Source organism: Cyprinus carpio, chromosome A7, assembly GCF_018340385.1.
Source record: "Cyprinus carpio isolate SPL01 chromosome A7, ASM1834038v1, whole genome shotgun sequence".
NCBI classification, from domain to species: Eukaryota; Metazoa; Chordata; class Actinopteri; order Cypriniformes; family Cyprinidae; genus Cyprinus; species Cyprinus carpio.
This window is the reverse complement of record NC_056578.1, coordinates 29,562,986-29,588,317: the sequence shown is the minus strand read 5'-3', so window position 1 is coordinate 29,588,317 and position 25,332 is coordinate 29,562,986. Positions and strand designations below refer to the sequence as shown.

The 25,332-nt window shown below is 38.8% G+C and overlaps 1 protein-coding gene across 1 annotated transcript in view; it reads right to left on the bottom strand.

Annotated features, from left to right (window-relative positions):
* Window positions 1-736: 736 nt before the first annotated feature.
* The window catches only part of LOC109093375 (insulin receptor substrate 2-B-like), a 24,793-nt gene continuing 197 nt past the window's right edge, over window positions 737-25,332 (bottom strand). The window contains exons 1-2 of the mRNA XM_042760778.1: window positions 21,777-25,332; window positions 737-3,079 (exon numbers count right to left, since the gene is read on the bottom strand). The exon at window positions 21,777-25,332 is cut by the window's right edge and continues 197 nt beyond it. Of these exons, the coding sequence (XP_042616712.1) occupies window positions 3,075-3,079; window positions 21,777-25,233 (3,462 nt within the window). The 5' untranslated portion in view covers window positions 25,234-25,332 and the 3' untranslated portion in view covers window positions 737-3,074. The remainder of the gene's footprint in view (window positions 3,080-21,776) is intronic.

The following is a 25,332-nucleotide window of genomic DNA, read 5'->3' as shown; positions in this document are numbered from 1 at the left end:
ATGCTTGTCTTTTTTTATCAGAAGCAGACTGAAGTCCATGAAGTTAAACTGAAGTTCAGAAAATGTAGAAAATTGTTTAAATCTTCATGCAAAAATGGTATTGATTTTTCCTCTTTCAATAGACATTGTCCTACAGCTTATCTGTCAGTTTTTCTAAACTGTTCCTAAATTGACCTGGTTTTGTTTTTAATATATGCATGCTATGGTTTCTCTTTATTTTTAAATGTCATTTGGCCTGCTGGAAATCTCACAATATTGAATGTTGTGAATCAGAAGTAACAGTCCAGTGCCCAGTTGAGATGGTCAACACACTCTTTGGTGTTTATTGTATATGCCACGGTATTGACATGTTCTTCCATTATAATCTCAGTGTTTGTGGTCTATCCAGAGGGCCAGGAACCACTGGAGGGCATCAGCAAGCTTCCAAGGGGGCCACAGGTTGAAACATTTATATACATATATTTTAAATATTATGTTGGATGATAGGGGGCCTTTTCGAATTTTATATTATTGTGTCATCTTCTTTTAGTAAATCATTACAAATAATGGCAAAGTCTCCTTCTGTGTCCATTAATATAATCATGTTTACACTGAAGTTGTAATGAGAAAGAAGGGTCACTGGATGTTACTGCTCTGAGTCTGTTTTCTGAAGCAAACATCAAAGTTCAACAATGGTGGACATGACATCAGTCTACTCTTATTCTTAAACACAGAGAACGAAAACAAATGACACGAACATATTACAGGAATTTTTTTATTGCAATAGCTCTATTGAAAGCAAAAAAAAAAAAAAAGATAAATACAAACACTAAGCAATGCTCAAATGATTTGCCTGCTATCACTCGCTTTTTCCCACCAGAGGAAAAAGGAAATGCCAATCAACTGCAGAAAAAGAAAAAAAAAGCATCAGTATGTACACATGGACACAACCATAAAGAGTTTTCCTTTCTGTATTTTCTCTCAGACTTCACCAGATGAACTGAACTTTGCTGTATGTCAAGCTCAGACTTCAAAAACAATAGTGAACAGAACATAAGCATACTGAAACATACTGAGGTGTGACAAAAACTGGCATGAGGATACTTCCCATCTTCTTGATTCTAAAATTATGCCAAATAAAAGAGCTGCTTTTCAAAAACATTCCAAAAGAAAAAAAAAAAATCTGAGCTCTTAAAAAAAAAAGGGAGGAAGAAACACATATTAATGCTGTACCACTGCACATCTGTACTGTAATCACTTGAATCAAGTTCCAAATAAAATCTAACTTCATAAAGATGGCAATTCAATGAAAATAATGGCAAAAAGTTTGATCATATACATTAGCAAAAGGCTGATATCAAATACATTTACGTAGAGTTCAACATTTGGCTGATTTAAAGCTTTTATGTATGACGAGAATTTTTGTGTAATTCTTAGAGGTCAGTCTCACAGTTACAAATGTTACGTTAACATTAGCCAAAAAATATTCTGTACCCTTTTTATATCACACTGAGGCCATTTGGGTCTTAGATAGTTTTGGCATTGGGTAAACCCTTTTCACAGAATCACAGCTGGGCTGTAATGGCCAATATGTGCCAGTTAAGACTCGCTTTGGTAATTTCATGAGGCCTGGATCCTTTTACCAGACAACAAAGTTCACTTTCGTACCACTGACAGCATAACAATGAAGACTGTACCATACAGTGATTTGCATTTTTTTCATTGTCACAATGTTTCACATTTGCTTTTGTCTCTTAAAACAATGTGCAGTAAAAGGGAAATATAAAAATAAAATAAAAATGAAGGCTGTTTATGTAACCAAGACAAAGGAACCTACAGTTGCTGATTAAGCTGTGTGTATATCACTCCTTTGGGGAGAAAAAAAATTATACACACACACACACACACAAGAAAACAAATGCAGAAAACATTTTAGGACCATGGACCTCCACTTCCTGAAAAGCCTGTTCGAAACAGGACATACCGCAATACTGAGAGAAGAGAGTCATGAACAAAAGAGCAGCTGATTGATAATACTAACATATTAAATAGAATTAATTCTGAATAAAATATTAATGAAATGTTGTGACTTATGTTGTTGATTGAAGGAGACCCTTCGGTCTTGCCAACAGCATGCATAATGATTTATACAGACAGATTTGGGCTTTTGTACCTTCCTATTTTGTGCTGTTTTTTTTCCCACTGAGTTGTAGAAGGGCTCCACTTAGAGTTTATTTATTGTGGGTACCAAAACATAACTGGAGAACTAATTTATATTTATTTAGATGATATAAATCACCAACTCTGTGCTCATCCTAGTAGCATTTTAGCAACTGCAGCAGATTTCATCTGAGGAGTCCCAGAATAGACCCTTCCTCTTTTCCTGTGCCCCTTCTCTCTCTACAGCTCTCTTGGCAAAGCGAAGGAGATGCTGGTCAAAAATTAGTACGGGAAGAGATACGAAAAGCCTATGTTTGGGCTGCGCCACATGCCAAGAAGGCACCGCGAGTAACACCTGGGGCCCTGCACGGGGTAAAGCAGACTGAAACATTATGACTAGCCTGACACTCACAGATACTGTAGAACAGTGTTGATAGTACAGAGGAGGAGGTTTCTACAGTCCAAAACTGAACATTAAGTGAGGACCTAACAGAGACAGGCATTCGTAAAAAAGACAGTACTGCTGTTCAGTCACATCCCGTCTGCAGTCTGTACCGTACCAATACATGCTCCCTCTGTTAAGCAAATGGTAAACATAAACACTAAAGTCTGTAATTGCACCTGAAATCTTTATGAGAAATAAATATAATTTGTACATACGTGTGATGCTTGTAAACAGCATGCACCTGCCCAAACCAGACTTTTGGATTATGGTGTTTTCATAAGATGAACCTCCCTTTTTATGCAGCTAATAAAAATCACAATAAAGCACTGAACTCATACAAGACAGAAGTTATGGATCCGCTCTGGAGACAGCATATAAACAAATAAAAATAACCATAAATCTCCATTAAAACAAAACTCTGGATCCTTTTGTCGTGTGCTAGGGCTCTCATGTTTTTCAGCATCTCTGCAGGAATTTGATGGGACAGTCCTCAGTCTGTAGTGAGAAAGAGAGAGAGATATGATTAACCCATAAACCAAGTGAAGGCAAGATAACATCATTCCCCTTCAATTCATCTCATCACTCAGTGTATTGATTCAGTCACATGCCATATACAGAGGTTATGAAAGGTTGGCTCACCCAAAAATGAAAACTGTGAAAATCACTTACTCTCATGTCATTCCAAACCCATAAGACATTTGCTCATTTTGGAAACACAAATGAAGATACTATTAATGAAACCTGAGAGAATTCACTGAAAGCTCATTCCAGTATTGGTTGCTCTTGCACATCAAGGAAATACGTTTGAGTTTCCATTTACCATATTTGATGTGCTCTACATTTGTGCACTGATCTGTGTTTATATGTGAATAGAAGCCTAAATTAAATCTGTTCATCATATAAAGTCATTGTGTCTTTCCAGAAGACTCGGATTAAACTGCTCAATGCATATGGATTTCTTTCATAAAGTTCTAGTAGAATGGACTTCAAATGGAAGGACAGAAAATGCTTTGATTTCATTAAAAATATCTTCCTTTAGTAGTCAAAGATGAATGAACGTCTTGCAGGTTTGTTTGTGAGTAAATTATGACAATGAAGCGTGTTTTTTTTTAAACAAAATTCTGTTTAAAAGGAATTCGGCAGGACCATCATGATGATCTTTATATTCATCCTCGACCAAATCTTACCATGCTACCTGTCCTGTCTAATGATAACCTGACATGCCCTTCACCTGCCATTACCTTCTCTATCCCCTTTCAGCTCTGGCGGGCAGTGGGGCTGCACGGTGGCCTGCTTTGACCCTGGTGCACAGAAGCAGTGCCTTTGATAAAGGGCTTTGTCTGACCTAACAATGGTGGTGGGGGCACAATGCCGCTGCTTTCAGAGCTCTCTGCACAGCGGCGTCTGGAGCGGCAGGAATGCTGCTAGTTCATTGTTCAGCTGAAGGGCAGGTCCGACAGGGGAACCAAAGGTCCCAGAGTTCCTCCCAGCCCTGGTCGCTTCATTACCCCACAGCGACAACCACACCCTCAGTTCACCAGGAGAGATGCCATTGACAACCCCATGTACTCGAGTCAGCACAGGTGTCGCCAGGTGTTGAGTTTGACTCAATGCAGAAAAGAAGTTGGGATCTCTCCTCCTGCTCGCATATAAAGCAACCCAATATCAAGGTAAACAGTTTCAGAAGTTTAACAATGTCCAGTTTAGATTGGCCAGATGTTACATATTGACCACCTTCATAGAATCTAATATCTGATCCAGCCCAGGGCACAACGAAAAAGTTTTGTCTGCTGGCAAGTTCTGGTTTTTACTTGCCTTGCCAACATTTGTACTGGCCTGACCACGAAAGAATGCTAAAAAATTACAAATATCACTGTATTTTAATATTTACTGATCTATAGGTTTGTGGTGGTAAGATGTTTAATGTTTTGAAAGAAGTCAAAGCTGCATTTATTTGATCAAAATACAAAAAATATTTTATAATATATGTAATTTATTCCTGTGATGACAAAGCTGAATTTTCAGCAGTCATTACTCCAGTATTCAGTGATTCAAAGTCACATGATCATTCAGAAATCATTCTGATATGCTGATTTGGTGCTCATTTTTTTCAGGATTCTTTAATGAAAGTCTATATGTATTATTTTATTATTATTATCATTAAATGTTAAGTCCTTACACCAGGGATCCTCAAATCTGGCCCACAAGATCCACTTTCCTGCAGTATTTAGCTCTAACCCTAATCAAACACACCTGAGCATGCTAATCAGTGTCTTCAGGATCATTAGAAAATCACAGGTAGGTGAGTTTGATCAGGGCTGGCGCTAAACTCTGCAGTGCACTGGCCCTCCAGGGTAAGATTTGAGGAACCCTACCTTACACGATCAGATTGTGGTTTCAAAACATTTTTACTGGTACTTTCAAGACTAACACCATGTTAGACAACTAGATAAATTCTAAAAGGGAGTGAGAAAAGTAGTATTTAAAGATAATAAATAAATAAAATAAAATAATGTCCCCAACTGAATACAGGAAGCCAACAAGTAGTAGGCCTTACTCCTGTGCACATACAAGCAAACAAAAGTGACCATTTTTAGTCTGAGCATATCCAGTTTGGGTCAGTGATGTGTTATATACAGTATTAACCACCTTCATGGAATCAGAGAGATCCGATCCAGCCATTCTCTGCCCTAAAAAGTGCATGGCAGCACAAGACCATCTGCGTCACTACATGGACACCAAACTCCATGTGCGTCACCACACACTCCGCTCACACATCACAAGCATGTCATAGTGCCATGCCACAGCAGGCCGCCGCTATAAGTGGGACAATGACCAAACAACTGCTGCCTCTCTTTCATTCCCGGCCTATTTTAGGAGCTGTTCTGCCAGCCTACGATAGTGGGATTGCCCATGACCCTGTGGGAGTCTCTTCTTTCACTGGTAGATGAACTTACGAAGGGTGGCACCAGCTGGTACATATGTCATTGGCCCAGTAGACCGGTGTTAGCACAGGGAGATGATTCGTGTCTTCAAGATCACCTTTGGTGCAGCACTGTGCTCCGTTTCATCATGACAAAAGGAGAATGCACAAAGACGCCAATTTGCTCATCAAGCAAGTGCCAGAAATGCTAAATAAGTTCACATAAGGCTATAGCAAATGTTGCATGTTCTGGAAGAAACACAGAGTGCTTAACAGACTTTTAAAAAATCTGCACTCAAGACTGTTTCGGATAGATTTAAATAGGCATCTAGAATAGGAGTCCCAACTAATTCTGTATTGTCCCCTTTGTATCTTTTACTGCTGTATCTTTCTAACCTATCCTCTCTTTCTCTACATGATACAAAATGTCACATACACATGTGGAGAAGTTTATCATTACTAAATAGGGATGTGCCGATCTGATACTCGTAACGGTATCGTCTCCGATACTGCATTTTGGCCGGGTATCAGTCAGACGAGATGATCCAAATCCGATATTGTGCGTATACAATTTTGTGTTATTGTTGAGCCTCACAAAAGGCATAAAAACATTATAAAGCATCAGTATGTTTTTGTGCAATATATTCCAAGTTTTCTGAAGCGGTTCCATAGTTTAATGTGAGGTTCAGATAAGTATTAATTTTTAATTTAATCTTAGTCATTTAAATTAATCTTCGTACTGGTGTCAAATGTACTTTTTAGTTATCATATTTAGTAAACCTTGTCCTGTTTTTATGTCATGTCATGTTTTAGTCGACTAAATGTCTGAGCATTTTAGTCTAGTTTTAGTTAAAACATTGTTACATTTTCGTCATTTGGTTAATGTGTTTTTTATTTTTATTTTTTGAAATTTTAATAGTAAGGATTGTTCAATAGAACGTGGATTCATACACATGGTTTATTTTTCCTCATCTAGTGTACTGATTTATTATAGGCCATTTAATACTTAAATTAATATCAAAGACATAGATATGCACTCTCTCGGTCTACATTATGACAACTGACAAAAACAAGCAAAAAATATTTTAACGGTAAAATAAGTGCATTTATTCAGCAACCACAATCACTAACAAAATAGTCGAGATCTCATGACAGAACACAGACAGGCTGATGACACTTTTACACTGAACACATTATTATTACTTAATGACACGTTCTCGTGTCGACCCAGCTTTCATTCTGGAGTGCACCGGCTTTTGACTCCACCGGAAAATAGCGTCTTGTTTAGAAGTACCTGAGAAAAACGCGCATTTCTGAGGAAGACTTGTCTTAAAGAGGAAGCATAAATAAACTCTTGAAATCTGGCAACCGCACACATGAAAGCCATTTTATCTTAAAAAATTCCCAGCATTACTAATTGTAATTCCTACTAGTAAGGATTAAATTGTAGAGCTCTAATTTAAATGTTACTAGTACAAATTGTATTAGAGAGCTCTCTAATTGTAATTCTTACTAGTAATTAACTAATTAAATTACAGAACTCTATAATTAAATTCTTAGTAGAATGAACTGAATCAGAGAGCTCTCTAATCATAATTGTTTCTAGTAAGAAATGAATTAGGAAACTCTAATTCCGTTCTTACTAGTAAGAATGCAGTTGCAGAGCTCTCTAATTGTAATTGTAACTAGTAAAATTGATTTAGAGAGCTCTCTTATTGGCACTGTTACTAGTAAAAATGCTATTATGATGAGGAACACTGGGCATATTATAAGCCAAAACGGATTGCCATAAAGCTTGTGTAGAGGCATGTACAACAGTCTGCAATAATATTTTGTCTTCTATTTTTCGATGAAAATTATAAGAAATTTTGGTGTATGTGTATATATATACATATATATATATTTTTTTAAATACATACTAGTCTCGCTTTTATCATCTTGACCTTACTGTTGTCTTGTCATCGTCTCATCTAAGTCATGGTAAAAAAGCTAGTCAACGAACATTTTATATCATACTTTTCGTTAATGAAATTAACACTAGTACAGATGAATATTTAGTATAGATGAACACATCAATATCTCTTCTCTTTGTGCTTTGAACTTTTCTATGCAGAGCTCCATGCACTGTGACTCATGTTGCTTTAAGCACATCATTCTGCACACCGGATGCGCATAAGTGCTTTGTGCTGCTCTGTATTGGAGCCTTTTATATTATAATAATATTTCACAACGAAAGATTATCAGTAGCCTTTCTTGTTCTGTCCTATCATATTTTGTTTCCTCATTACTGTGGTATTCATATAAAATACATTTATTTAAATTTTTGTATATATTTAAATATAAATTAAGGCTGGACCAAAATATTTGATAATTCGAATATCCGTTCGGTGGGTTGGCATTTGATTTTCAATTTTGAGATTTGAATATTCTTTTTTTTTTTTTTTGGAACACCTGACATTCCCCAAGAAAAGGTTCTCATTCACGCTTGAACATGAATTACCCATGATTCAGTTCATCTGGAAAAGAAAACAAAAATGCCGAAGACCTCAGAAGCACTTTAAATTGAGTGAGGACAAGACAAAGGCAGTGTGCCAAATATGCGATTTGAAACTGGCCTACCACAACAGCACATCAAGTTGGAAAAAAAATCACCCGAGTTCTGTAAGTAGTACGCCTGTAGCATTTTGTTGGTGTAAAAAAAAAAAAACGAGCTGCTTTTATCCACCATGTTAATTGGGTAATTTTACAAATGATAAAAACGTGCACTTAATTTGCTTGGAAAATACTTGTGAATACGGCAGTCATTAAAAAACATACAGTAGCCCAGCCTAATAATAATTTGTCTATATTAAAAGTATTGCTCTAGTGCAGCGTCTGTTTTTAGGAGCATATAAGCTCTGCCCGCGTGAGGTGCGCCGCTTCCAGCTCGCACTGTTCTGTAATTTATTAAAAGTTTAATTTTGAACGTGTAACGATCGTTCTGAACGTCCATATTGCACCAAAATGCGACACTGCACTCCCTTGGATCTGCAGCAACACACCCGCCACACGTTAAGTCGATTGGATGAAAGGTTCTCGCTAAAGTCCGTCTACACTGGACACGACCAAGTGGCCATTGAAAAGCATTTGAAATTTGTGTCAGTATGTCATAAATAGAATGCAGCAGCAGTTTACTGTCGGGAATTTGTCGCACCACACTGCGCCGCATCCAGTGTAGATAACATGATAGGTTCTAGTGTATTTTGGCGTGGCGTGGCGTCCGGTGTAGACACGTGTTAAGAGAAGAATATGTTCAGCCAACTCCCTCCGAAACTTCTTGATGATGATGATCAGGTCAACACACAGTGGTATAGAAATTTACATTGATTAAAATAAAAACTGCGCTTGTATCGGATCGGATCGGTTCTGAAAAAAAAAAAAAAATGGTATCGGTGCATCCCTATTACTAATTGTGATTACACACAAGAAAGGTTGAAAGGTATACAATAAAGCAAAGTACAATAAAAGTACAAGAGCTATACAGTATTACAATAAAACAATTTCTGCAGGTAATTGTGGTTGGTTGTAATTATGGTCACGCGAGGCAGGACCCCCACTCAGCTTTGCCATCTCAGGAATAAATTACATTTTAGAATATATTAACATAGAACAGTTATTTTAAATTTCACAATATCACTGTTTTTATTGTATTTTTGATCAGCCTGGGTGAATATAGGAGACTTTCAAAAACAAAAACAAATATTACCAACAAAAAGTAATAGTTATTGTGAGCTTAGCATGGAGAAAGTTTTATTATATTGATCTTTAGAGAGACTAGAAGCAAGAGCAAAAATTCTTTGAAAAATCTGTGATGGTAAAGAAAACGTCATCATCCAAAGAAAACTATTAAAACTATTAAATTTTGGTCATGAAGATTTAATTCATTTGCATCTTTTATTTTCATCCTCGACCAAATCTTACCATGCTACCTGTCGCATCTAATGATAACCTGACATGCCCTTCACCTGCCATTACCTTCTCTATCCCCTTTCAGCTCTGGCGGGCAGTGGGGCTGCACGGTGGCCTGCTTTGACCCTGGTGCACAGAAGCAGTGCCTTTGATAAAGGGCTTTGTCTGACCTAACAATGGTGGTGGGGGCACAATGCCGCCGCTTTCAGAGCTCTCTGCACAGCGGCGTCTGGAGCGGCAGGAATGCTGCTAGTTCATTGTTCAGCTGAAGGGCAGGTCCGATAGGGGAACCAAAGGTCCCAGAGTTCCTCCCAGCCTTGGTGCCAACATTACCCCACAACGACAACTACACCATTACCAACTTTCCAACTTACACACAAGATCAAGGTGAACATTTCAAGTCTGAGCATGTCCAGTTTGGGTTTGTCATGTGTTACATATTAACAACCTTCCTGGAATCAAAGTGATCTGAGACAGCCATCTCCTCAAACAGTCCTAAAAAGTGAATGTCATCTGCATCCCTGTGCGGGCACAAAACTCCATAACACCACTCACACATTATAAGCATGTCATAGTGCAATGCCACCCAACTGGCACCATAGGAGGAACAACAACCAAACCACTGCTCCCTTTAGCCTATTTTTGTTGCTGTTCTGCCAGTCTATGAGACAATCAGATTGCCCCTGACCCTGTGGGAGTCCCTTCTTTCACTAGTAGATGAACTTAAGAAACGGTAGACATAAATAGTCCAGTAAGACTGCACTGGCAGAAAGAGCTGATTCGTGTGATTAAGACACTGAAGAACATCACCTTGATAACAGTGACCCACAAACACCAATCATGGCAATCCTGAATGTGCCAAATACACACACACTATCACCTTCTGTGGAAAGTTCTCTAAACGAAAACAGCTAACCTGTTGCAGGGAGATTTGTTTCACCATGACAACTGGCCATATAATTCATGATACAAGAGGACAATAAGCTTGTCTAAGCCACCTATGCCAGGAAACACAGTCATAAAATATGAGACAAGCTGATTAACCGTAAGCTGTAAGGATGAATTCATCTTTGCCTTAAGTAACTCTTTATGTAATGTGCTAACTATTTTGTGACTGTATTAATGTACAATATCGTTCAAAAGTTTTGGGATCGGTAATATTTTTAAAATATTTTTTGTCTATTATGCTTACTGAGCCTTCATTTATTTGATCCAAAATACAGTAAAAACAGTAACATTGTGAAATATTAATTTGAAATGTTTTTTATTTTAACATTTTAAATGTAATTCATTCCTGTTATGGCTAAACTGAATTTCTCTAGTCTTCAGTGTCACATGATCCTTCAGAATTCATTCTAATATGCTGGTTTGCTGCTCAAGAAAACATTTCTTTTAAATTATCCGTTTTTTTGCTGCTTAATATTTTTTTTGTGTAAATCATGATACAATTTTTTTAGGATTATTTGATGAATAAAAAAAAAAAGATTCAAACTGTTGTCAACTACACAAAGAAAAGTCTTCCTTCCAATTATTATCAAATAAATCATGCTATTTATTTATACATGCCCTATTAAGTTACCATGTAAGTTTCAAATTCAACTTGTATTTTGAAACACTGATACTCGATGAAGCCATGCACAGGCTGTAGATGAATCTATGTGACGCGAATGAGAAGAGACAGACAGATAAATATATATATATATATATATATATATATTATATATATATATATATATATATATATATATATATATATATATATATATATATGTATATATATATAGAGAGAGAGAGAGTGAGAGAGAGAGAGAGAGAGAGAGAGAGAGAGAGAGAGAGCGAGAATGAGAAAGAGACAGGACAGATAATAAAGAGTGCCACATAGGGGTTTATGATGTGGTTGCTAGGCAGGCTCTGATTCGCCTTTGATGTAAACAGAACACACAGGATATTACTATACAATAAACATTGGTTGAGTAACTCACAAATACAATAATTAAACAGGAAGAATCGGCGTGACCGTGTGTGTGCACATATGTGCATAAGACTCTCAAGCTCAGCACTTCATGTTCTGGACCAAAACATTCCTGTCATCTCTCAACCCTAATTTGGGTCCATAGGTTTTTAAAAAGCTCATGTGATAGCTTGCGTAGTACTTGACAGAACACCTCAACATGTGCTAAACGCCATCACACACTCATGTGCTGCAATCCACCGCTGCCTTATGCCTCCCTAAAAATCAAAAGGTCAATATGCAAGGCTTAGGTGTGTTTATGCAGGTCTACATGTGTGTAGTTAAAAGAAACTGTCATGGATCTACTAATCATTGTGCACACAAACATGGGGTGAAGGTCTCTCTTAGGAGGGAAAACTTGTTTGCTTATAGGGTCAAAGTTTCAGTCTGTCTCAACATAGATCAGTAACTCAGTATACCAGTAAACTAGTGGAGGTTGAACTCTAAAAACAGATACAGACTCATCTACAATCACTGACAAACACTAATGGCCCACAGCAATACATCACCTCTAAATGTGAAATTATTTTGCATATAAATTGGCATCTTATGTAATAGTCCCCTAAAAACTGGTGTTCTGTCAAGTACTACGCAAGCTATCACATGAGCTTTTTAAAAACCTATGGACCCAAATTAGGGTTGAGAGATGACAGGAATGTTATGGTCCAGAACATGAAGTGCTGAGCTTGAGAGTCTTAAAAACTGTATCCGGTCATGGTCAGGAGAACCAGCCCGATCTCACGGCAATTCATACATATTTTACGAGGTGGCTAATTCGTTAGGAATTCGTACGACCACACTCGTACAAATTCATACGAATATTGCCAAATCGTACGTATTTTATGAGTTGCACAATTCGTATGAATTTGTACAAATGACATACACCTAACCCCGCCCCTAAACCTACCCGACACTGGGGTTTAGACAAATCATATAAAATCATACGAGTGAGGTCGTATAAATTCGTACAAATTAGCCACCTCATAAAATATGTACGAATTGGTCGTGAGATAGCGTTGGGTGAACCTAAAACTAGCCAAATTATAAAAGGACCTCAAGAGTCAAGACCAGTTTTTTTTTTTATTTTTTTTTTTTTTTATTTGTAGCTTTATTTGCATACTTTCGAAAAATATATGGAAATATAGAAGTTTGCTGGTAAAATCCATTCTGAGACTGTTCTTTACACATTTAGGCCCTAGAAGCTACAGAGTGTCAAAGAGAGGAAGAGTAGTACATTTTGCACTTGATAAAGTCAATTTTATACAGTCTTTGTTATCCGTGTTGTTCTCATTCTCTTATGTGCTTTGTAAAGTAATGAAAGAGACATGTGTGTGAGTGTTTGAACAGAATTTAACACAGGAAAAGGATCCCGTTACATGCGGCCCTCATTTCCTGCAATAAGAGCAATACTGTTCAGCACATGCCATGGTCATAAATAAGGTGCACTCTCAAAATAACGCTGTAAATATAGACATGTGTGATGTACAGAAGAGCATGATGCCTCTTGAGCAGAACTTTAGCCCAGCACAGCTCATCTGAAACATTTCGTAACAGAGGACTGAGGACAACATAAAGCTGCACTTAAATACACATGGAATAAAAACTTTTTTTACATTCTCGTTAATTTTGCCCTAATTAAAAAAAATGTACACAAATTAATATATAGAGCTTTTGAATAAAATTTGAAGATTGTGAAGATCACGAAGGTCACATGATCAGCAGAACATCATTCTCTACATAAGAGGGTTCCCAGGTAACTCCACTATATAGACAAATTTGCTTGTAGATTAACCTAATCAGGGCTACCTGCTAATAACACATTTTGACAATGACACCGATAACTGAAAACTGAAAACCAATCCATTTGTTCAAGTCAACTGCCATATCCACCAGCACAACAAATAAATAAAATAAAAGTTCTACAGCAAAGCAAGCATGTTTTTTTTCTAAATGCAAATTCATTCAAATATGATTTATTGCAATATATAATGCCTTTCTAGTAAAAACTAAAATATAATTGCTAAAGTTAGTGTTGTAACTAACTATTTATTAACTATTGCCACGAATACACATTAGAGATGGGGCAGATGTTACTGTAGTGGCAGCCAGCAACAAAAGAAGTCAGTTTCACAAAGGTTCACAAACTAACACCAACAACAAAGTATTTCCATGTAAAGGTATTTCCATGTTTTCAGACACAGAATCATATGATCTCTATAAGTGCTCTGGAGTATCACTTAAAAATCTATATATAATAGAATTCCAATGTTCCATGGTATTAACATCTAATAGCCTCATTGTAACATGGAACCATTCACAGAACAATTCTGTAAAAGGTGTTTACTGAAAGAGAGTTCACAATAAAACATAGCCTAGTCTCATACAAGACTACATTAGATATGCAGCAGAGACCAAAATAACCATTTCGAACATTTCTCTGTTCATTTGGACAATCTGTGACAATTCAGTACAGAACAAACTAGGGGTGGGCGATTTGGAAAAAAAAATCATATCATGGTTTCTTTTAGAAATATCACGATTCACGATTTTATCACGATTCTTTGTCAAGTTGGTTTTACTATTTTTGCAAGTTGTCTGAGCATTACAGCCAAACTAATTTCCCTATTATAAAGACCTATATAAGACAAAGCCTTTCAAGGTAAAAAAAATAAAAAATAAAAAATAAAAAAAAGGCAGATATTTAGGCCAAAGAGGGCGAAGATAAAAATCTTTGTACTTATTTTTTAATAACGAAGATAAAAGAATGACAAAGATACACATTACTACACATAATATACAAATAAAACAATCAGTGATTTTTCTCTTTGTGTTTTGTTGTTTTATTAATGTTAAAGGAATAGTTCACCCAAAATTAAAAATTCTGTCAGCTGTCTATCAATTATGTTATAGTGTTTTATTTTTATACCACCATTTACTCACTCAAAAGTTGTTTTAAACCTGAATGAGTTTCTTTCTTCTTCTGAACATAAATGCTATTTTGAGCAATGTGGAAAACCAAACAGTTGCTGCTCCACAGTGACTTCCAGAGTATTTTTGCTACTATTAAACTCAATGTGGACCATCAACTGCTTTGTTACCCACATTCTTCAAAATATCTTCTTTTGTGTTCAGCACAAGAAAGAAATTAATACAGGTTTGGGACAAAGTGACAGTAAGTAAATAATGACAAATGAAATTTTGGGGTGATCTATCCCTTTAATGACAGTCGCATGTTTAATAGGCCCACTGTCTCTTTAAGACCTGCACTCATCTAATATACAGGCACGTACATGTTTTTCTCTCAACTGTTTACTTTAATTTTAGACATAACCAACTACGTCTACATGTAAACCTTGAGTGTTTTGACAGTATTAGCACAAAAGATAACTTAGTTCAATAATCAGACGCTGTTTGACAGGCTTTAGCGCGCACACTTCGGGTGTATGTGGCCCTCAGAAAAAGCACGTCAGACCAGCGCGTGAATGAAACATTTAAAAACACATGCAAATAATGAGAGCGTAAGTCCTGTGAGAGTAACTCTACCGCTGAGTCAGCACTGATGTGAATGCATATTGGCATTGTACAGTATATGACGGATGCACCAGAACTGCAGCTTATAGAATGTGCACTGTAGCACGATACTACAATATTTCTTCACAAGCAGATCGTGGAGAAATTTTTATCATCCACGATGAAAAATCGTCATATCGTACACCCGTAGAACAAACTCTTGTGTTCTACGCTACCTTGGCTGTTGACCTCGTGATGTGTGATAGTCCCAGAGTGAGCTCTGAAAAGCACTGTGTTGTGATGAAAACACATTCCCGTGTAGTTATGCACTCGCTAATATACATTCCAACACCACAGAGAGTGCGCATACCCCATATTCGACAGCCCCAGTACCAGCATACCCAAAACATTGCCTTAATCACATCCCAGTCCCACACACAGTTGACCTGCCACAATGTCAGAATAAAAAGTATTTAGTATTGCACTTAACGTTAAAAGGTGCTTTAAGCAATTTTAGCCATACTGCTAACTTGCGCCATTTTACTTGTGCTAACATCAACCAAATGTCCTCCTTCCAAAACCTCTCCTGCAATGACATCTCAGTAAACCTCAATGTGCAAAGTGTTACTTATGGGCAAAAAAAGCACATGTCACTCACTTGACAGCTCTTTACTGGGCAAACAGCAAAAAGAAGTGTCTCAGTATACAGGTGTGATTTCTCATGATGCCCATTTTAAAGATAACTGTCAGTGGATATGGACATTTATAACAAACCACCAGTAACAACACGCTTTTTAACAAACCACCAGTTATAACAATGGTGGCTAAGGTATTTGAATTGATTTGGTCAGAGGTTGACTGAGCAGCATGTAGCTGCTTCTGCTGTTGTTGGCTGAGCATTCATCAGCACTACAGTAGTTGAGTGCCCTTACTTTTTGAAAGAAATTCAGAAAGCGGCACTAAGAGAGACTAATCCAGAGTCTGAAGTACTAAAGTACAATGACCAGGGCTCTACAATATAAGCACTTCACATTTACAAGTAAAAGTTCACAAGTGTATTATTTGGGTCAACAGGTGCAAGTGAAAAACTTGGAATATTCCCCTCACAAGTTGAAATGGGAAGTGGTATTGATTAAAAGCCAGAACGGCAGTGTTTTCAAACAGATTCATCTTAAATTTTAAGGCTTCTTAACCTCAGCTTAGAGTTCTAAACACAGTAAAGTACAATCAGGATGCTTCCTACAAGGAGGGAAAGGAGACAATGCCTCCTCAAAAAATTGGATGAGAAAAATAATTGACTGTACAAAAAAACAAAGTTACGAAAAATAATTTAAAGTATACAAATCTCAAATTTTTCTAAAGTGACACTGTCCCACAGGAACAGCAGCAGGTAAAGCTACAGCAGGAGGCAAGAGAGACGCAGCAAGTTTTGACAGTCCCCTTAATGCATGCCGTGGGTTGGTGATTAAGAATGAATGGGGAAAAGTCAGTTGGCCTATGATGTTGTTCACGTGATAAATCTTGTCCTGCATGTAACACACCCACAAAATGATCAGAATGAATAGCTAAAGAATTGTTAATGGGAAGGCTCATTAAAAAATACAAAACTCACCCACTTAGAAATCACTACTTGGTAATGTCAAAATCAAACTTTTAATGGCAAATACTTGATCTGTACATTTTTAGTTAGCAATCAGCTTGGTAAAATTAAGGGTGCATCGTAGTAAAAATGTAAAAATGCTTAAAAACCATTAACTTTATACTTGGTTTTATAAATAATATAAAAATAGAAAGTAGTTTTTTCAATAATGCAGGTAAAGTTTATTTATTTGTCAAATGTGTCAACATTAAGTGTAAATGGAACATGAATTAATATTCAATTTAAAAAAACATTGAGGACTTTGCCTCCTCATTTCAGAATACCACTGCACGCCACAGAGTACAGTAGTAATTTAGGCTGTGCGATTAATCGAAATTAAACTGGAATCACAGTTTGGCAAAGCCTACAATTTTTTCATGCACAGCTTGTCAGTGAAGCACGGTTCTGTGATCAGTAGTAAATACTGCTCCATCTGAAAGCCAGAGGGTATTCTCGTGCTTAAACTCCAATCCCTATCACTGTGGCTGAATAAAGAGAAGATTGAACTGCTTTCATTGATTCAACATGACTATTAAAACACACAACTATGACAATTTATGGTTTATCTGAGTTCTTCAAGCCTTCTCTGGTATTTTCCTTATAATAAAGTACATTTATAATGCAATGCTAATTGACATAGCCTTTATCACTGCATAGAATACTATGAAAATATATATTGCATGCTTTATTCTGTATAAGACGCCACATCCCACACAGAATGATCATATTTCAAACATTTGACTGATGTTACGAAGTGAGTTTGGAGTAAAAAAGTTATTAAACGTTGTTTTTGGGACAAGAGGTTCATAAATAATTCTCATGTTTGGAAAGATGTTTGATGCATGTTGGGTTTTCAAATGCATGTTATAAGTGACTCAAACATTTACTACTTAAGCATTTACTACTAATCAAACAGCCGTACTTCACTGACAACCGCTTTTGAGATTTCATAAAAATCGCACTAAACCAAAGGATTAGTGATTTCAATTAATTGTGCAACCCTAATCACCATATTCACATATTTCTGTTCTCCAAGGTACTTCTAAGAAAAATATGGCAGTACTGTGGTAAAATTAAGAAATAGGGAAAAGGGGTCAATAATACTGAAATAACAGACATTTGATAGCAAAAAAAGAGAGGGAGAGAGACAGAGAGAGTAAGAGAAAGACAACTGGCTGGACTGAGTCATAGTTTCTCCAGGTGGATGAACACAGCAGGCTTAAGAACAACATTTTTCAACTTTGATGCATTTCCTGCATCACAGGTCCTGCACTGCAAAATGCTGAGACTATTAGCCCACATCAAGAAAACAGTGGATGCCAACAAAACATGCACAAGCTTGAAACATGAAAAATGTTTGGTTCCAACACCTGGTACCAATAGAACAAACAGAGCTCTGCAGACCACTGAAGTCCTGAGGGATTTCAAAATAAAAAAAACAACAACACCGAAGTAAGTGAATATTTAAATAACTATACATTATCACTCTTTTGTACTTTTAATTCTTTTTAGGAAATCAAACATTCAGTCTCATAATAGTCTTGGCCTATAAATGCAGCAAGATTTATATTTTTGCATTGTTTCGTTTGCTGTATTAATATTTTACACACATTAAGAGCGAGTGGACATAGTATCGCAGAATCGCTGTTTGTGAAATTAGTGAAGTCTGACAGTAAGATTTCAAATTATTGGTGTGGTTTGTACATCAATGTGGACTGATGGATTAAAAGTGTAGAAATGTTTGGAGGCGTTTTCTGCATTATAAGCAAGGGAACTTGACTTGTGCAAAAAATCTTCAATCCCACGCCCAAATATAGGTCCTGTAAAGTGTTTGTTGGATGATTTAACATTTATGTATCAATGTACATAACTTCTCTGTTTCTTGGCTAGGAACAGTCAGTTTATTTAAGTTCATTAGATAAGAGTAGAAACCTATATATTTCAATGAAAATGGAAAAACAGATAGCAAAATTATGGACCAAAACAGGATTTGTGAAAATAATTAAATTAAACTGAATTGAAATAGAGAGAGAGAGAGAGAGAGAGAGAGAGAGAGAGAGAGAAAATCAGATTAGGGGTGTGCAATATATAGTCTACTACGATAATATCACATTTGTTGTTTTAACGATGTGTGATTTGACTTTATCAAATATATTGCAAAAACCAACCAAAACACCTACAGAGCACACGCATAAACTATACGTGATGTAGACTAATAGATTAGACTAGTGCTCATGCGCACTTAGAGTAAATTCTTTCACTGCATGATTCAGTGTATTAAATGCATTTAGAACGATCACAAAGGTAATTGGGGCAGAAAATGTATATATTTATATCATTTCATATATTTAATCAATATTACAAGAAGAATGCATTTTTTCCTCCAAAAATCAGCATGATTACAAATGTGACATTGATTTTATACAACAGTTCAATAAACAATAAGATAATATAAAGACTTATGTTTTAGACACCATATTGCCTGTTTTTCCTTTCACCAACAAAAAAAAAAGCACTATTCTCTCGTCTCTGAGTAACATGACGGTGAATCGTTTCAATCGCAATGACTCAACTTATTAACAGTGACTTGCTGCCACGTTTTATGTTTATGTTTAAAATATCAAAATATTATGTATACATTTGTAACTGCAGGTTAAATGCATTCATATCCATCTGAGCTGCATTAAATGGTGTAAATGCATCTAAATGCCACTTCAGATGCCATTATTCAGATGCAAAGAATAATTTTGTTGATACTGATTTTATTTGTTTGGTAACAGCCCAAATGTCTTGTTGTTATTGTTGTTATTAACTTTATTGATTAACTGTAAGAATTTGATGCAAAATTACAAACAAAAAAAAAAGGCCCATAAAGTTTAAAAATCAATTTAAACTTACTGGAAAAGATAAATTTCTATCACTGCTGTGAACTGACCACCACACGGAATATAAAGAATATTAAAATCTTTAGGAGTCAGCTGTCCACAGCAGTCCTTAAGGCACCATCACAACACAGTCAGCAAAATATTGTCTGATTTTCAATATCAATAAAAACCCAAAATAAATAAAAATAACATTTTTTTTTTTTGTCAATATCACACACCCCATGTCATATGCACTTGCAGACTTATGGACAGTTTGTATCTATGAATCAAAAACAACAATTGGGCAGGCTAATCAAGCCGACACAAACAATAATCAAAACAAGTGATATTAGTTATTATATTAAAATAATGAATGTGGCCTGAGTGAATGTGCAGGCCACACAGAGAGAACTTTTGAAAAGACAACATAAACTGTCACTCCATAATTTAGGCCATTAGTATTTTCACCAACAAAAAAAAAATGGTTTTAAGTCAGTTATTTCTATCTTTTGCTGTAGTGCGTCAGTATGAAATAGCAGTTTACATTACTAAACATGCCTTTTGCCATTAATTACTATCCAGTAATAATCCAGTGAAATTTTTGTTTGCACAAGGAGTCTGACAACAGCCAGTGCTCCACACAGAGATCTGATCTCACTGTCATCCAGTCCATTTTTATACAAGTACCTAAAACTTTTCACAGTACTGTAATGGCAAAAGGAATGTTTGGTAATGTAAACTAATATTTCCTACTGGCAAACAACAGCAAAAGATTGAAATAACTGACTTAAAACCATTTTTGTTGGTGAAAATACTAGTGGCTTAAGACTTTTGCACAGTACTGTATATCACACTAAAACTATATAGAGCAGGTATAATCACACACAACGGGAAAAACTAATAATGTATAATTTTACACAATGAAAGTGTACTTGATTCAATGTAAAATAAATTATAAGTAAACCACTATACAAGTAAACTATCTGCAGGTTGAACTCCCTGTATAACATTTAACTGTTTGTCTGAGCACTAGTCAACATTAACATTGACAGAGGGAGACCTGCTTGACATTTGTGCGATGACACAGTAGTGGCCCAGAAATTACCCCGCAGTTTTAATAAACTAGTGAAGACTACTGGAATAGTATCCTACCTGCAGTGCCCCCAAAAGCATGGTGTGGTGTATTACGAATCCTTTAGCCAATGACATATCATGCAATAAATTTTAAATCTGTAGCTAGTTGGCAGCAACGCTGCCTGAAAAAAAAGTTTGTGTATCATCACCTGAGTCATACAACTGTTCTGTTTGCCAAAGGAAAAGAAGGGTACGAGAGAAAGAAAGAGGGTGAGAGAGATGCTATAAAGTTATCATTTCTTTTAAAGCAACCTTTTTCTCTCTCACACACATTCATCTATTCTTCAACTATGATAAACAAATGAGTCATCCAGGGCTTGCTGAGAACACTGACTCAATAACACTTCACTCTCTCAGTCACCCTGCAGCAATACACACTCAGCCATGCACACAGCAGCTCCTAAACAAAGTGGAGATAAAAAAGAAAAACATTCAGGGCAAAGGAGTTAGAGAATGCAACAGGAAGGAGATGCCAAGAGGAGGGGGTCTGTTACACAAAAGTTTAAGGCACTATTGGAAGAGAGCTGAACTGGACGATGACATCACTGAACCAATGAACTGACTTTAGCTGGAAAAATGACTCTTTGTTATATTGTCTTCTTGCATTATTGACAAACTATTTTCCTCTTTAACACTGTAAAGCAGCTTTGACAACCAGTATGTATAAAGCGCTATAAAAATAAAGGTGACTTGATTTGACTTTCTTTCAACTACACAAAACAAGATATTTTTAAGAATGTTGCAACTGTTTTTCCCCATACAATTAAAGTCAACAGAGTGTAAACAACGTTGGACTTTTATTCCATAGGAAAAAAAAACATTGAGGCATTTCATTTTATCGTAACTATATTTTGTTACATAGAAGAAAGTCAGTCATACAGGTTTGGAACGACAAGTGCGTAAATGAATAAAGCAGCTAATCTGAACTTTTATTTAGAAGATAAAAAATATTCTTCCAGTATGGAAATACTGGAAACTAAAAAACTGAGGCTGACATATTCAAGAAATGTGTCTTTTATATCAACATATTAAACACATTTAAAACAAAGACATACTAACTGCCAGAAAGGAAAGTCTGCTCAGAAAGAAAGAGATGATTTTAGAGAAATGATTTTAGGAGACATGACATGTCATGAAAAACAATCATATTTAAGATTGCTCACCTTTAGAGGCCGATGTAAGCCCCTCAGATTTCATTACATCTATGCTGGCATAGGCACCATTCTCTGGGGGAGGAGCGCTGGAGGATGACAAGGGAAGCGCATCATGACTGTTCCCAGGCTGGAGATCGTCTCTCAGGTCTAGGGCGATGTAGTTCAGGCCATTCTGGTGTTCCACAGGTAGAGTCCTCGCAGACCTCACAGAGGGGGAACGGTCTCTATTCGAGGAGTTTCCATGTGTAACCTCACTGCCAAATCTCACACCGTCAGTCCAAACACAGTCAAAGTTCTGACGATTGCTGCAGCCCACCTGGTGAGCCCCACTATTGCTAGGCACGGTGCCATTGGAGTCCGTGCCACTTCTACCTGACACTCCTGATGATGTGACAAAGGTCTCCGAGCTGTGTCTACGCCTGCCCTGAGGATCAGCACGGACAACCTTAGGCTCAGTCGGGGGGCTGAAGGGGAAAAACTGTTGCTCCAGAACACACAGGTGCTCAAGCATGGCTGTAGGGCTCTTGGACTCCTCCTCAGGACCAAAAGACATTTCCGTGTAGTCGTCAGGCTTACCCACTGTGAGCCTACTGCAGTGGGAGGATGAGGAAGGCCGGATATATGAAGGAGGATTCCAGGGGGCCACCAGAGAGGGCCGTGGGGACCGACTCTTCGGTGGAAGACCATCCACCTCGACAGTCATGTAATCCTGTGGTAGCGGGGACTTACGCTGCTCCCGGTTAATACTAAGGGTTGAGAGGGAGCCTTCGGCAGAATATGTGGGCCGATCCCCAAATTCAATATTGATGTATTCTCCAGGGCTGGAAGGGCACACTGCCACTTCTCCTGCTCGCAGAGAGCTGTGCAAACTTCGCCTTCCCAGGGGCAGGCGGTTCGGCCGAACGGCTCGGCGGTCCATGAAGCCATTATGTTGAGAGGACTCAGAAGGTGGGCACCTGCTACTGCGATCTGGGGTGGCTGTGGGTGAAATGTAGACTGGTTTCGCTGGGGACCTCATTGGAACATAATCATCATGCTCACCCTGGTCTCTGGATGGAGCTTTGTATGAGCGAGGGAGGGAGAAATAGGGACTGTAGGATTTGGGGACACCAGGAGTGGTCAAGGCATAATAATTCTCAGCGGAAACCTTTTGAGCATTAGCTGTGGCGCTGCTCTGAGACATATCCATGTATTCTGCATTCTGAAGGCGGTCTGAGGCTCTTCGTCCCTCTGCTCGTCTGCTGATGTCAGGGCTGGATGGGACGGGAGAGTCAGTAGCCCCACTTCTACCTGGGAGCATCATCATATAGCCTTGAGAGTCCATGTGCTGGGGAACATGTAAAGTAGCACTTTGGGCTTGTGCAGAGGCAGAGAGGAGGATATTTGGTTGCATAGGCATGTAGTCTGCATCACTAGCGGAGGGCAGCACACCTGCCATCATGGGCATGTACCCATCATCCTTAATCCCATCTGCAGGCCGTAAGCTAGGGGCCCGGTCCTGGCTGTGTTCAGAACTGGAGCTGTAGTCAGAGCAGAGGGAGGAGGAGGTAGAGACAGTCTGGACACTGCCACCCCAAGAGCTACTCTCAACCACAGCCTCGTCCAGCGAGAAGGTGGTCTGGGTCATCTTCTGATAAACAGCAACTCCAGCAGCACTAGCGCCCCCTATCTGCCTGGAGAAGGAGGGTGTCCGCCTCTTTAAAGACCCCGATCGTGAATCTTCATCTGCACTCTCATCTTTGACTGCCTCAGTTGCACTTGTTCCAAACACATCGCGATTCCAGCCCATAGCCATGTAGTCATTGAGGCAGTGCTCCTCACGGATCGGTGGTGTGTTTGCCAGGGAGTCGGGGGTGTTGCTGCGTACTCTGAAGTACCGGAAGTCTCCAGGGCTGGAGCCATACTCATCTGATGAGTTGAATCCTCCATCACTTGGGGATCCACAAATGGACGCGCTGGAGGGGCGAGTGATAGTATCTGACACAGAGCCATGCCCGCTGCTGCTGGACATGCTGATGGGACTGCTGGTGGAAGGAAAGTGTGACACTGGCAGCGAGGCAGAACGGGCATGATAAGTGGAGCCTGGTGGGGCACGAATATAGCGGGCCCCTGCCCCACTGCTACTTTCCTGTCGGCTCAGGTTAGCACGGGCTGTGTTGAGATGAATAAGGCTACCTGTAACAGAGCGAAAGGGGCGGTTCATCGTGCTTTCTCCCTCGCTGGAGGTGCGGAATCGATACCCACTTGCTCCACTGCTCTTTCGGCTGGGTGGCGTGCCCACCACAGACTCGGTCCGAGACCGCCGCTGGAGCCCCGTCTGGCTGGGTGGGAGGTTGCCCAAGTGTCGGCGTGTGGTGATGAAACCCATCGGGTTGGTGCTAGAAGACTGGCTTTTGCTTCTGGGCCTGAATTCGGCAAAAGCCTTCAGTGCCTTCATGGTCTCTAGAATGGTCTCATGCATGTTCTGAGCCACCACAGAGTCATCCACCTGCATCCAAACCTCCCCAGGTCCTATAGAAGAAGACCGGCCAACCTCGATGAAAAAGAAGCTCTCTGAATGGCCGCAGCGTCTAATGTTCATCAGCTGCAAGTTCACGCAAGGTGTCTCAGAGTTCAGCTTCACCAGATGAATGCTCTTGGCAGACAGACAGAGTCTATACACGCCGGTTAGATTCTTCGTCTGGCCCAAGCCCTTCGGTTTAACATTTACCTGCCACACTTCCTTAAAGTCAGTCCCAGGGGTCACAGTACCGTATCCATCGTCAATCTCATCGGCGTCCAGGTGGCCTCTCCTCCCCTCATTCATGAGCTCACTGAGCGCCTGGTGCCACTCCTCCTGCTCCTGCTCATTCTCAGCGACAATCGCAAAGTATTCATCCTTAGTATACAAAGCAATGAGATGCTTATTCTTAGAATCCGCCCTTTTATTCACAGTGAAACACTGGTAGAGATAGATCACTCTTTTGGGGGGAGAGGCACCAGCTGAGGAGGAGGCGGCGGCGGCGCTCGAGCGCAGAGTGTTTCGAAATTTCTTCTCACTGTCATAATATTCCAGTCTGCTCGGCCCCAGGTGACTCGACGCCCGCAAGACGAAAAACCTTTTATGTCCGTGTTTCTGCTTTCTCAGATAGCCACACTTCCTAATGTCGTCCGACACGGCGTTCACAGCAGGGCAAGCTGAGGTAGTGTGTGTGTTACTCACAGCAGCGTCCTCGAGCGCCCGGTTAAGAGAGGACATGGATCCTTTCCTCGCCGGCGATTCCAGGTGCTGCTGCTGCTGTTGATGATGTTGTTCACTCGGTTGATGAAACGCAGCGCCGCCGACATCAAGTACGGAAGGGGGTTCCCCGACAGAAGTGTCGCCGTTCGCCGCTGCAGCTGCAGGTTTAGTCCCGACAGCCCGCTGTTGCGTTTCCAGCATCAACATAGCGGCTTTGCCTTCTTGGTAGTTCCCGAAATGTGCCATCAGATAAGAGATTTAAGGTCACTTTACCTCAGGCTTATAGACTGTGACCCCATGTTTGTTTGGGGGGAACGGTGTCTCAGGCGGCGCACTTAAGTCTTT